We start from the raw sequence: 14192 nt of genomic DNA on the forward strand, positions 1-14192 counted from the left end.
CCGGCCTCCGAGAGGGCTCAGTGTTTCTTTATAGGTCCATGACTCTTTCAGTGCGAGGCTCGGGCTCCATTAACTTCTCGTGTCTGAGGTTTTTCCTTTTACTTAACATGAAGGACGTTGATGATTTTAGGCATGTGACTTTTTAACATTACTCGCCGAGGGATTTGTAGACTGGTTCAGCTGTTAGTCGCGTGAGCTCAACTCTCACGTTCCTCTGCTTGCGATCATTGCGATTCACCATATATTGATCCATTTATTCAAAAGATCCATAGGCAAAGGATGGGTGCATTACGGGATCATGTACAAAAACTAGTTGCTCATCCAGCGGCAGCCTCACTATCACCTCCAGCTGTGCTGATGAGCTCTAATAATCTCTAAGGGTACTATGCCATTTGCGCTACCCATGGTGTGGAAAACACCAAAACACATCAAATGCCTGTAACAGGCACGGATGTATTGATTAATTGAATGATTATGGGAGTCCTACGTAATTTTTATAACATTGTTAGTGTAATATAACCATTTCAGTTACGTTGGTTTTTAATTTGCAGTTGCTTGTTACGTATGACAGTTAACAATGTTGTGTATTGTAATTAATTATGTTGGTATAGGCTACTCCAACTTCGTTGCTGTTCCCATTCTGATTAGGCAATTGCTTTGACAACCACACATTCGGTCTTATAATTAAACTTTAAAAAGCTCACTTTGGCATTTGAACATTTGTTTGCTTTATTTCAATAGAGCACTAAGAACTTTGCTCACTACCTAACAGCACACGCTACGAAAACAGCGCTAACCCACTAGCTGGTTTAGCTTACATTAGCTAATAGTGCTGCCCTGTTGGCAGGAGGAGTCTTCGTTTAGAACTTGTGAATCACTATATTACTTAACAACAACGGGATGTTATTTTACGATTACATACAGAGAATCATCGGGGATATGTAATGTATACTTCCATGGTAGATAAACAATACAACTGTGCTCGTCTCCGCTTAGCTTCAGCTTAGTTTACGGCATGGACATATTAGACTGTTACACTGCTTTCTTCATCCAAGAACGTCAGTGAAACGTGCACTGCGCGTCACGCTTTAGGGGCGTGTTGGCACCGTGTACCGCGGAAGGAATACTTCCTGTATGGTTGCCCTGCGCCAATGAGCAGCTTTCAGAGGAATGAATGGCTTCAACGTTCCAACGGTTTTCAGTCCGCTGTCCATTTCTTTATAGGTCCATGTTTAAAACTGTGTCACACAACAAACTGGGGAGGAGATTTTTTTGATGCTATTCAACTTCGTTAGCCTCTAAGCTGTGGTGGGAAAATGTAATACCACCTAACTAATACGCTTCTCTTACACAACTTACTCTGGCTTCGCAACCTAAAACGTAAGTGTTCTTTTTACATTTAGCTTTGTCAACTCGCATTTAAGCAGCCTGAGTGGAGCCTAGAAAACAAACAGCTAAAATAACAGGTGGACGAATACCGGTAACTATTGTAGAGGAGACTACCGCAGTTAAGATAAAACAACGCTTTGTTTTCACTTTGAAGCCATAAGACTAATGTTTGCATGCATGTCGTCTGTGAGCAGATGTCGTTTGTGAAAGTGGGGCGTCCTCAGCAACAAGGCAAAGGAAAAAGGCCTGTTCGCCCCAAGAAGGTAGCAGCAGCTCCTAAAAGAGAGTGGGTGGTGAGTAGGCTACTGGACATGTATGAAGAGTGAATACTACTCGGTTAGAGTTTAGTTAAGTTACGTTGTCATGTACTTTGTAGCCTTAAGGGATTCATTCTTAACTCAGTAACTATGCACACTTTATTATCTATTGGACAGCTGTCTGAATGCAAATAACGGGGTTTCTGCAGATCCTTAAAAATATGCCTTAATTGCTATTAAAATGCATTCAATCAACACGTGTTATGTCTTACAAATGCTAAGACATGGGAAGTGCAATTTTATAAACAGTTTTTTCCTGATGTTGCAATTTTAAAACTTTTTTTTTCTAAAATAATTTACAAATGCCTCTCACATTAACACATTAAGGGAGATGGCATTATATAGCATATCATTATTATTACTGGCTTTTTAGTTGTGATTTTTGAATGACGTGAAGTAAAATAATAACATTATGTTCAATATTTGAAGTAGATCATATTACTCTTTCAATTGACCAAAAGTCTTGTTTTATGTTACAACCTTAAATTGGTGTTATTTTAAAGAAGGACTTACATTTCATAGCAAGTTACATTAAACAGTCTTAAACCTAACTTGTCTTGAACTGCAGAAGCTCTGTATAATAAGTATTGACAGCCCTCTGTTGTTGTTTTCAGGGCACTGTCAATGACCTGTCCGTGCACAAGCTTACACCTGCGGAGCTGGTAAGGTGTTTGAACATGTGCTTCTTCAGTAGTGCTTTTTTTCACTAGGCTAGTATGCAGAAGCAGCACTTAGAACTAATTCATATTCATCAATATATCAAACATTGTGATAGCACCTGAACATCATTTTAGTGTAATGAAGGTACTGAAACATTTAAAACGGTTATTTCCAGCCCATTTCCGTTTGTCTGATTGTTTGCTCCTGCTTCAGAACCATCGACATGAGATCCACAAATCCCAGAACAAGACTGCGGCTCAGTGGGAGCTAAGAGAGAAAGCCCTACAACGCCGTCTCAGACACCCTGGGAGCCCAGCACCTCTGGACCACACCAGCCTCAGCATCATCAGGGAGGTGTGTGTGTGTGTGTGTGTGTGTGTGTGTGTGTGTGTGTGTGTGTGTGTGTGTGTGTGTGTGTGTGTGTGTGTGTGTGTGTGTGTGTGTGTGTGTGTGTGTGTGTGTGTGTGTGTGTGTGTGTGTGTGTGTGTGTGTGTGTGTGTGTGTGTGTGTGTGTGTGTGTGTGTGTGTGTGTGTGTGTGTGTGTGTGTGTGTGTGTGTGTGTGTGTGTGTGTGTGTGTGTGTGTGTGTGTGTGTGTGTGTGTGTGTGTGTGTGTGTGTGTGTGTGTGTGTGTATAATTTACCTTTAGTATCTTTGCTTACACAGGGATTTTTTGTTTTAGAAGGAGAAATATAGCTTTGCTTGTTGAATAGAAACAAAAAAATGTAAATGAAACCTGGTGCAGAGTTTACCACAGTGCTTTTTCCGCTGGTGGTGATGGTGTGTTTTGCTGCTGCAGGTGTTCTCAGATCAGCTGCTGCTGCAGGACGTGCTGGCTCGCTCCGACAGAGCCATGGCTGTGGTCAAAGACTTGTTTGGAGATGCTCCACGCAGGCAGACGGGTAGAGGGCTTCTAATCCACTCTGCCATGTCTATAGATACTTAAATGCAGCGATAAATGTCTAAAATATGGACAAAATGGAGCGTGCCGGTAGATCACGTACCATTAGGACAAGACTTTTGATCACGTTGATTTTTAATTGTATGCACTGGTTTGTGTATTTCCACAGGGCACCCCAGTGTGACAAAGGCTCCAGACTGTGACTGTGACTCAGCGCTGCCTGTTCTCCAGAGACCAGATCCTCCAACTCAGCTGTCACTGCTCAGCCAGTCTATGATGGACCAACAGGTCTGTTAATGTGTGTGCCAAGATAATGTTCATCCATTTATGTTTCACTGTTTCTTGACAATAATATACGTATAGTAGGTAATATAACAGTTGGCTCTGTATTAATGTGTTTGCATGTAAACAATGGTACTTTCCAGGCTCTTAATGAACTAGAAGCTTCAGATCAAGACTACAGTGATGAAGATACCACTCATGTGATCAAAAGGTAAGCTACCCGTAAAGTAGAATGCACCACCACAATCTGGGATAAGAGGCAAGGCAAGTTTATTTATATAGCACAATTCAGACACAATGCCATTCAAAGTGCTTTACAGGGGCGTGAAATACATCAAGTATAGAATAGACACTAGAAAAGCCAAAGAAATGTGAAACAGGATTTTAACTATTACCGTGGGACTCTAACCCACTGAAACTGACTTGTGTTGCTTTACACAGGGCAAATGTACGCAAAATGAAGGAACGGTCTCGGGGTAGATTGTCACTGCCACACAAAATCCATTGTCCCATCTGTGACCAGGCAGACAGAGAACATGTTCCTTCAACCCCCTGCACGTCAGGCAGAGCACCAGACCAAACGGGTAACATTAAACGACAAGGAGTAGAAGAAGCATGACAACTTTATTTCATTTCATGCAGTCATCATATGTTTTCTATATATAAACTCATCCCACCTTTGTTTTAGCTCTCAATGCCACAGTGGCTGTTAAGCGTGTTCGGTCCAGACGAGGCCTGTCAGAAGACAATAAGGAAGAACCATCAGTCCTGGTTAGTCAGGTCCTGAACCCTGAGATGCCTCTTAACCAGTCAGGTAAGCGCCGGAACGTATCCGTGTCTTGGTAACATTTCACTGTGTTTTTTCACAAAGAGGAACTGAATGGTATAATTGTTTGTGTTTTTCAGGGATGAGTAGTCGCACCAGGAGGAGCAGAAAGTGTGTTCCTCACAGTACTGTGCTGGACGGCTCCTCTGTTACCTCGCTGGGTGGGGACCAGTCCAGTCTGGGTCTGCTGCAGGCCATGTTGGGTCAGGTGGAGCGGGACTTGGAAACTCTGAGTCCTGACACGGAGACATATTCAGCAGAGAGTCCAAAACCACACAGAAATCAAAGCCTGACTGGATTCTCTGTCGGTTTGGTGTCTACTATAGGACGTTTAGTGAACCTCCTCAAACAGGTAATATGCTTCTTCTTCTTCTTCTTCTTTTTTCAATCCCTCCTATGTGTCGATATGTATGGAGGCATTTTGCTGGTTTCATTGAGGGTTCAAGATGTTTACTCATTGTGTCCAAACAATATAAAATGTACTGCTTCAAGACGAAAGCTGAAATCAAAGGACCATTCCAGTGTTTTGCAGGATTTAACCCCTTCACTAGAAAGCACATGCAAAAAAAAAACACTTTCCCACTTAGTGTCTCCTTCTTTTCAGACAGCCTTCATACATCTAATTTATAAAAAGCAAAGTGCTTCTCCATCAGAAATGTAAATGGACACAACATACTTTGTAAAATGATAGCAGTAATATCAAATACATGATTTTGAAGCAGGGGGGGCTAAAACCTGCAAATATACTGCTATTGTCAGCCTCACTGTTTTAGCTCAATACTGACCAGCTTTGATGGGTGACCGTGTGCTGGAGCATCCTTCATTTCATGACTTTGAATTGAAACGTCCTCAGAGTGAAGAGGAATCTCGGCGAGCGGCAGAGGAGAGGAGAAGAACGGAGGAGATGTTGAAAGAGCAGCGCGGGCTGATCGACGCTCTCACAGCCGAGACCATGACTCTGAGAGAAGAGGCTGCAGCCCGGCAGGTGACGCAGACGTTACCACATGTTTCTAGACACTCCTTTATGGTCCAATTTCCAATTCTGAATGATGGATCATGTTTCTTTGTCTGCTGGTTCCTCTCAGGCCGGGTTCCAGCAGCGGACAGAAGAGCTGGAGCAGAAGGTGGATACAGTGGTGTTGGTGATGGGGGGACTTGGTCTACTAGAGGCACAAACTGACCCACCGCAAGACTCTGACGTCAAAGCCACAGGTTCATTCATTGTGTTTGAGTATCTGTGTTAGAAATTGATGTCCAAGAATGCATAAATAAATAAATATCCACAAATCAAAATGGCCTTTAACATAAGCTTTGGCTGCTTCCTAAATCTGAACGTGATAAATTAATTAGGGCTTTATTGTTATGCTGCAAAAACAAAGAGTGAGTGATCTTTAAAAATGTCACTCAAGAAACACAGTCACATAAAACAAAATAATTAATTGGCTTTGTGTCTTCAGTGCGATATCAGATTACTGGATTACAGACATATTGGACCAGATATCGGATTGGTCCCATCCCTTATCTGTGTATGGATATTCATAGAGCAAATTGTGCCTAATTGTTTTTCACATGGCATATGTTAACAGTGTGTCAGTCTGCAGCAGCTGCTGAGCAAGGGCCTGTTCCTCCTGCTGTGTTGCTCTCCCCCCCTTGTCAGAGAGACAACTGGCAACAAATTCCTGGTAACATCTCGGTTCTTTTTAGCCTCCTGATATCAGCCAAATGCCCTTGTTCCACCTTAACTCAATCAGCTGCTTTTCCCACCTCTTCTCCAGCAGCTCCTCCCATACCGCTGCACAAGGACCTCCCCCCCGTCGATGTGTTGCCTTGCCGGGATGACGTCAATAGCTCAGTCTTCAGCCTCACCAGCCTTCCTCTCAGCAGCCTGCCCTCCACTTCCTCAATGTCACTCAGCCCCGACCCAATCAGCACCCAGATCTCTCCGGGGGCCATGCTGGCTGAGATCACTGAGCTGAGGAGACAGAACCACCTGGTAAAGGCACAGCTCACCCAGGCCAGGAGCCTTGCGGTGTCGGGGGTCAGAGGAGGAGGAGGAGGAGGAGGAGGAGGAGGAGGTTGGCCTAGCAGCACAGACGGGCAGAAGAGTTGGCGCTCCGGCAGCACGGGGAGAGTCACAACACAGAGGTTTGTAGAGAGGAGGGGCTCTGTGTCCAGCAGCAGCAGCAGCAGCAGCGGGAGAAGGAGCCGGCAAGGCACGACTGCTGAAGGAGACCAACAAACTGATCAGGTGAGATTAATGTCTCGGTTTAGCAAAATAAAGCTTACGCACCAAACATTCATTTTGCTGATGCACTTGAAACGTAAAGCTTTCTTTTGAATTGTGTTGAGATTTTGCTTGGAGCTAAAAGCGAAAGATAGGAGAGGTTTCTCCACCAATCTGAACACACAGGATTAGCTTTTTTCCATATAGCATACTCTTTTTACCCTACTACTACATAGTGCACCTGTCCATAAAAAGCAAGTAGTTTGGATGGAGTATGCTTACAATTGGTACATAGTATACTTATTGTACATATACACTCTTTCTTATATATCCGTCCCTTTGCTGGTTGTTCTCATTCAGAGGCTCTGTCCGATGTGACTTAACTTCCGCTGCGCAGTGGATTAAGGGTTAGAACTGCCAAAAAAGCATGCTGATATCCACTCTTAAAAATAATAACTCTTAAAAATAACGACAGGATGTAGTAGGACATCCAGGTATTTTTCAGCATGCTGTATGGCATCATGTATTGGGACGTCCTAAATCTTTTTCTACCATACTAAATGGTAGGGAAGTTTGTTTATTGGAACGCAGCCAAGATTCTCTTTTTTCTTTCTTTTCCTGCTCAGGGGCCATCTCCAAACCCTTCCAGTGTAAGCAGTGTGGAACAGCGCCTCCTTGAGCTAAACAGACAAAGTGCAGCAGCGAGGGGGCGTCTGCTGGAGCTCATTGACCAGCAGAAGCAAAGTGTTTCTCCCTCTCATTCTCCCATCCCTCGTTCTGCCTTCAGCCCGCATTCAGCAGGTACGCTGCCTCAATCTGACATCTTGCTATCCACCTGTATGACCTGTCACTCTTATAACAAATTATAATTATTATATCATTACTGTTGAAGGAGGAAGTCCAGAGCTGCCAGCTGCACAAGATATCCTGTTCCAGACTGGCGGTGCTGAGAGACGGTCAGGGGCTATTTTAACCTGAGCGGACGATATTTTTATTTTGTTTTCTCAAGAGAAGGAACAAAAAGCATCTGACTGTCTGCTGTAGTGTAGAGTAGGTCTGATACTTCCCATTGACTATGAGTATTTGAGCTAAGCTAATTACCAATTATTCTCCAAAAATGCACACACAGGTAAAGGAATGGTTTATGTCTCCTTGTCTTGAACCCAAGCTAAAAAAAAAAAAAAAAAGTGAACTATTCCTTAAAGAAAAAAAAAATCCATCCATAAAGTTAAGACTTTACATGACGATTATATTTCTGTCCTGCAGCAGTGCTGGTTCTGCAGCTTCTTCCCCCAGTCTTGGAAGAGAAACAGGGGTTGGCCAATCAAAGGTACACACACACACACACACACATACACACACAAGATTACATTGAAGTACTCTATGACATGATATTTTGTTTTTCCACAACAGATGGAGAAACCGAGGGAGCGAGAGGGCTGGTTTTCTTTGTCCGCTCATGTGAGATGACAAGAAGCTTCAACCTTAGGACATTTATAGCCTGTGTTTTTAATATTTCATCTATGCATTTTTTAAATAAAGGAATGACAATGTTTAACGGACTTTGGGTTTTCTTCTCATCCCTGTTTGTTTTTTGTATGGCACACACTGTTACTATCTTCGACATTGAGTGTTATTGATACTCGTTTAATCACGTTGCTTTAATGATTCATATTGTGCTCATATGTAACGTGTCCTGCCTTCTAAACATCGTAGACATCAGTTTCATCTAATCCTGCATGAAGGTCCAAACTGATTGTGGTTAGACTTCCTGTTTTCTTGTTTCTGTGCCCGTGGTTTAGTTTAGTTACAGTCTGTTTTTCCACGTCTCCGAGGCATGTTTATCACTTAAGTTTCAGTGTGTTTGTGTTTGATTTGTATTTTTTGAAAGGGAACTGCGTGCCAAAAAGTCGTTTAGAAAAAGGAGCACAAGTGACAGAGTACCGGAGGAGGAAAAATCGTCCTGTGTACTGTTTCTTTCATTAAAGTATGCCCTCTTGTGTCTATTTATAATACCCAAAAAAAGATAATTAATATGAACACAAATAACTTGACTGAGTGTCTCTGTGGGTTTTTTTTTCTTAAAAATTCATACAGACAATCTAGTTCAACTGGCCCATGCACATATGATAAAGCAAAATAACTTGTACTTGCACTATCACTGGTTGGTGCTTTCCATCTTGCTTCCTTTATCCTAATTTTTAAGTATTGTTTCTTTGTTCATTTGAGCCATGCATGCACACAAACATACCTAATTGTACTTTATCTCCAAGTAAATTTGTTAAGTTTTGCACTCATCAATCGGACATGTATTCATGTGTGCGAGCAGGAGAAAATAGTGCACCTCATCCCAATGTCAGTAGATGGCAACGTGGAGTCATTCATTAGTGACAAACAGTGAGTGAAGAAGCTGAACCAGACTGCACCATGTAAACCAGGGGTGTCAAACTCATTTTGGTTCGAGGGCCACATACAGCCTCTCTGATCTCAAGAGGGCCGGACCAGTAAAATAATGGCAAAATAATGTACATATGTCAAATCCAAATCTTTAGCTTTGTTTTTCAGTTATATGCTTTATAACTCAGCCTACATATGTAACCTACATTATCACGGATCACAAGGGATCTCTGTAGCCCCCACAAAATGTCTTAGTAAAGGTTGCTGCTGGCCATGGGAATAGGAGGTGCAGCGCAGCAAAAATTTTGGGGGTATTTTGCTCAAAGATGCCAATACGCAATAATGAAATAAAAACTGTTTATTTGAATACACAAATACAACAGGCACTGACCTTACAGTTGTCCAATTTTGTTTACTATATGTACAGGGACACATTTTGTGCAAACATGCAGACAGTACAAAATACAATTAAATAAAAGTGCAACTTCTACTGTTTTGATTTATTTTTAAATACAGAGGTTATTTGTTGTTTTGGAATACCTTTTTCCCAATTTAATTTAATTTTAATTTAACTTACTTTTTTTTCTTAAATGCTCAGAAATGTGTGCTCTACAAGTCGCGGGCCAGATGTTTGACACCACTGCCTTAGACACTTGACACAATCAATCATCAATATTAGCATGCTATTTGGTCACATATATTGGCCTATTTACAGCCCTCAGAAAACTGACAGCTCTTCTTAGATGCAAGTTCATCAATTCATGGCTTAAAATCCTGAGCTGTAGAACTTTCAGCAGACATTCCTAGCTGCAAGCTACGTAAGTTTCCTAACAGTTGGGAGCGTATGCGACGTGCGGATATGGCACAGGCTACATGAAGAAGAAGATTTTTTTTTTTTTTTTTTTTTTTTTTTTCCAGAATTGATTCAAATCGGCCGAATTGATTCGCGGGCCAGATCAAAACGTGTCGCAGGCCACATCTGGCCCGCGGGCCTTGAGTTTGACACATGTGATGTAAACAGTCTCACCATGAAGTAACAAATGGTCCCTATCAGGGTTTTATTATTGCATTTAAAGTGAATGGATTATTTATTCCTTCTGCCCTGATGTGTATGTTGCATTTTACTGCTGTAGTTATTTACGGTTATGATCATTTGACTGTTGTGTTGTTGAATCTACAACAGGGCATCCATGGTCTATACATGCATTGTATGATTGTAGTGTTGAAGTTGAAACAAATGTAATGAGTTATGAAAAGAAGACTATTCAAATGTAAAATCACCAATTTCTGAGATGTGAAAAAAATTTGATCTTAAAAGTAACTAAAGCTGTCAGTCAAATGTTATGGACAAGAAAGTACAATATTTACCTTTGTAGTGGAGTCCACAAATTAAGTTTTAAAATAATGGAATTATCATGTTATTATTATGTTATTATTTTCCCGCAGTGATAAAGTTAACAAGTCTGTTTTTAAATGTTTTTATTGGGGTCATACAAAAGAGTTTGCCTTCTCGTGTGTTGGGGACTTTTAGTTTTAATCATTCATTTTATTTTTCTTATCTTAAATGATAAGACTATCATTTTATCAGTCATAGTAGTTGTACTTTGTTTGCAAATATATATTTTTTCATTTACAGCTTTTATTTTCTGTGGACTATATACAGTATATCTATATATTTATCATATTGTTTGAGTAATATACTCATATATACTAATATTTTTTTTTTAAAGATTTATTTTGTGCTTCTTGCCTGTATTGGACATTTTATTGTGAAGGTGCAGACAGAAAGCAAAGGTCCACAGCTGGAATCGAGCCTGAGTAGCAATGCTTGGATGTAATGCATCTCAAACACATGGCGTCCCTGTGACAAGACTTCTTTGACTTGGTCCATTCATTGGCTGCTGCTCTTCTGTGCAGCCCTCTGTGGCCTGAATCAAAAAGTCATAAATAAGTGGTCAGTAAGCTGACTCATTTCCACTTCAGGTGGTGTTTGCTGAGGGTTTTAAGGTTTTGCGGGGTGATGCTGGAGGAGGAAGGAGAGCACTTGAGTTTTCCAGTTGCTCAGGAGTGCTGTGTGGGCCACGACAATGGCCAGCAGGGAAATCAAAAGGAGTAAATATTGCAGATAATAACGGGACGGAGGCATAAAGGGGCCAGGGACAGCAGCCGTAAACGTGGGGTCAGAGGTCACCGTGGAGACGCAGGGGGAGGCAGGCGGGGCTTATTGTGCCCGGCCCGGCTGAGTGAAGGACGGGGTGAATGGGGATTAACCCCACCCCAGTGCCTCTCAATGGCCCCCTGCTCCACTGCAGGGACTGGGGAAGGTTCCCATGTGACTATACCCCCCCCCCCCTCACCTCCCTCCACCACACACACACACACACACACACACACACACACACACACACACACACACACACACACACACACACACACACACACACACACACACACACACACACACAATCACCACTACCTTTGTCTGGGCCACTCTGGAGCCTCCACACACCTCCTTCCCTCCTCGTACACACACATTCACACATGCATCCTGCAACTTAAAGTGGAGGGAAAGAGCTCAAATGATAACAAGTAGTTGTTCAATGTTAGGAAAACCTGAGATTGGAGCATACTTCACACACACACACACACACACACACACACACACACACACACACACACACACACACACACACACACACACACACACACACACACACACACACACACACACACACACACACACACACACACACACACACACAATGACATAGGGCATGGGGGTGTAGTGAGGGCATGGGGCGAGGGGTAGTTTTCTTTACTCATTTAAATCTGCCCCCACTTCACCTCAGTGAAGGAGGCTGAAGTCACTCAGAAAAACACACACACTAAAGTTTGTGCACACTGGCACAGCACTGCCTTTGATAGTGTTAAAAGCGACATGAGGTTGTCTGACGGTCTAGACTTCAGAGCGACCTGAGCAGGAACTAGTTCATCTCTAGAAAGACAAAGACTTAAATTTTTCTTTAACAGACTTGTTTTTAGCCTTTGAACCATTATTTTTTCCTGGGCTTTAACATTAGTTAAATTTATCATTCAAATGTTTGTATTAGTAGAACTTTTTGTATTTGTTTTTGAGTAGTTGGTTGGAAGACTTGTAATTAAAAGCCAATTACTCCAAATGATAAAACTAATAATAAAATAAAAAAACATTATAAAAGTTTAAAAAATCTGGCAATCATTGTACTTTCATTTAACTTTGCAGTGCGGTTCTCAAGCCACAAGAGGGCAATGTTAAGGTTCTGCAATAGTTCAATTTTGAGACTTTAGGAGTTTATGTGGAATTACTTTTTTCATTCTAAATACTTGCTTCTTTTTTTTAAGTAAAAAAAAGAAAAGATAGTAAATCACAACAGTATTTGTATCAAAACCGCACAGCCCCAACAACAATAGAAAATCTATTTCCTTTTTTTTCTAAATAAAATCAATAGAAAGGAAGCAATGGTAAAGGTATATCACCAATAGAATAGTTTTTAGGTACATTATTTTCCCAACTTTCAAAGAAGGTCAGGCAAACAAAAAGAAAATACATGAGATGCAACTGAATCATTTGGCTGAGTTAGTCAAGTGTAGAGGCCATTTTGTGAATGAATAGTGCTGCTTTCTCACCAAAGGTGCCTTAAAAATGTCTCATGTTTAGAATCAGCGTGGTGTGACATGAGCGTGACGAGGAACACTGTGTGTTTGAATGTGTGTATGTGCATATGAGGGGGTGCCCATGTGCATAGGAGTGTACTCCACAGCTGCGCGAGACTCTGATGTGAAGCAGGCTATTGCTTGCTGTGAAAATATTATTGCAAGTGTTTATTATTGCTTCAGTGTGAAACAGTGGGAGTGTTGTATGTGTGCAGCACGGGCTGGTGGAGTACGGAGTGTGTTGGTGTGTGTGTGTGTGTGTGTGCGTGTGTGTGTGGAGTGGATATCGGTGGTGTGATGGGGGGGGGGGGGGGTTCTCCTATCCCATCTCCTCTTCTCTATTTCCCACCGGTCAGCCCCCGGCCCGTGGCCCACTGCACCCTGGGTAATGGGGAGGCCTATTGGAGTTGATTAGTTCCGGCTGGATCCCAGATAGAGTTCTGACAGGCAGGAGAAACGAGCTCCCAGCGTGACCCCCCCACTCACCCCCCCAGCTCCAACACACCCCTGTCTCAGGCACAATGGGCAAGGCAGGGGAAGGGCTTTTTAAACAACTGCAGCTTCCCTCTACTCCACTGCCCCCACCAACCACCACCACCGCCGGCCTGAAAACTGGCCCATTATTATTACTACAAAAAACCACATTACACTGCTGCACAGATTCAACCTTCTCTAGTGTCCATCCATGTATAGCTATCAAGACTGAGCAAGTGTGCACCTTTTTCTCCTTCTAACACCCAAACTATCAACTTGGCACTATTTCACAAGTCCTTTTGCATGTTTTATGGACTCCATAGACGTTACACATGCACCATCCTCAGTGTTTTTCCTGATGAAACGGCTTCACACATCAGGATCATCCAGAGTACATCGTATTTCCCTGACAAACCGTCACATCCACCATGTTGGACACCTGTGGCATGAGCTGATGTCCCTTAGACACATTCCTCAGCAGAGCAGCATCATTCACACACTTTTCGCCGTTGCAGCTTCATCCTCTTTATTTCCCACTCTACCTAACCCCCACCCGCCCTCCAAGATCCTCTCTTTCTTCTTCTCCCCCTTTCTCTCCCTCTCTTCTCCCACTTTCTCCACACATAATTGATTACGGGGCCGTTTTCATAAATCAATTTGGGACGCACATCAGTCAGCCCTGAATGGAGGAACCCCCCTCTGAGCAGTGGTATTAATCTACCTCAGCATGCCCTGCCACTCTCACTTTTACACACACACACACACACACACACACACACACACACACACACACACACACACACACACACACACACACACACACACACACACACACACACACACACACACACACACACACACACACACACACACACACACACACACACACAGCTTGCTTTCTTTAGTTTAAGGTTTTTGGCCGATGCAGGTCCCCAAACATGAAATATGCTAATGTTTTTGAACAGTTTTGCAGACACTCCGACCTGGAACAGGCTGATCTGACAGAACCATACACACATTTTCCACTGAGT

At 42.5% G+C, this 14192-nt stretch overlaps 1 protein-coding gene across 4 annotated transcripts; it reads left to right on the forward strand.

Moving 5' to 3' along the window:
- The first annotated feature begins 93 nt into the window (after positions 1–93).
- On the forward strand, positions 94–8140 carry spice1 (spindle and centriole associated protein 1). Of its 4 annotated transcripts, none has more exons than XM_080050626.1 (18): positions 94–1480; positions 1584–1682; positions 2321–2368; positions 2580–2720; positions 3164–3266; positions 3435–3553; positions 3691–3758; positions 3989–4131; positions 4236–4361; positions 4454–4725; positions 5227–5358; positions 5459–5585; positions 5960–6055; positions 6149–6621; positions 7224–7398; positions 7490–7553; positions 7864–7927; positions 8011–8140. In XM_080050626.1, exons 2-18 carry the CDS (start codon positions 1584–1586, stop codon positions 8065–8067), a joined length of 2307 nt encoding a protein of 768 aa, XP_079906752.1. In that variant the 5' UTR covers positions 94–1480; the 3' UTR covers positions 8068–8140. The 4 variants fall into 4 exon arrangements, with proteins under 4 accessions (XP_079906752.1, XP_079906751.1, XP_079906753.1 ...); XM_080050625.1 differs by having other exon boundaries at positions 94–1380; XM_080050627.1 differs by having other exon boundaries at positions 94–1380; positions 6152–6621.
- The last annotated feature ends 6052 nt before the right edge of the window (positions 8141–14192 follow it).

The sequence above is a fragment of the Ammodytes marinus genome (genome assembly GCF_949987685.1).
Source record: "Ammodytes marinus genome assembly, chromosome: 21".
NCBI lineage: Eukaryota > Metazoa > Chordata > Actinopteri > Uranoscopiformes > Ammodytidae > Ammodytes > Ammodytes marinus.

Coding starts and splice junctions, on each gene's coding strand:
- spice1 (XM_080050626.1), top strand. CDS start 1,584: ATGTCGTTTGTGAAAGTGGGGCGTCCTCAGCAACAAGGCAAAGGAAAA. Junction 4,132..4,235: donor CAGAGCACCAGACCAAACGG/GTAACATTAAAC, acceptor CCTTTGTTTTAG/CTCTCAATGCCACAGTGGCT. Junction 7,554..7,863: donor ACTGGCGGTGCTGAGAGACG/GTCAGGGGCTAT, acceptor TCTGTCCTGCAG/CAGTGCTGGTTCTGCAGCTT.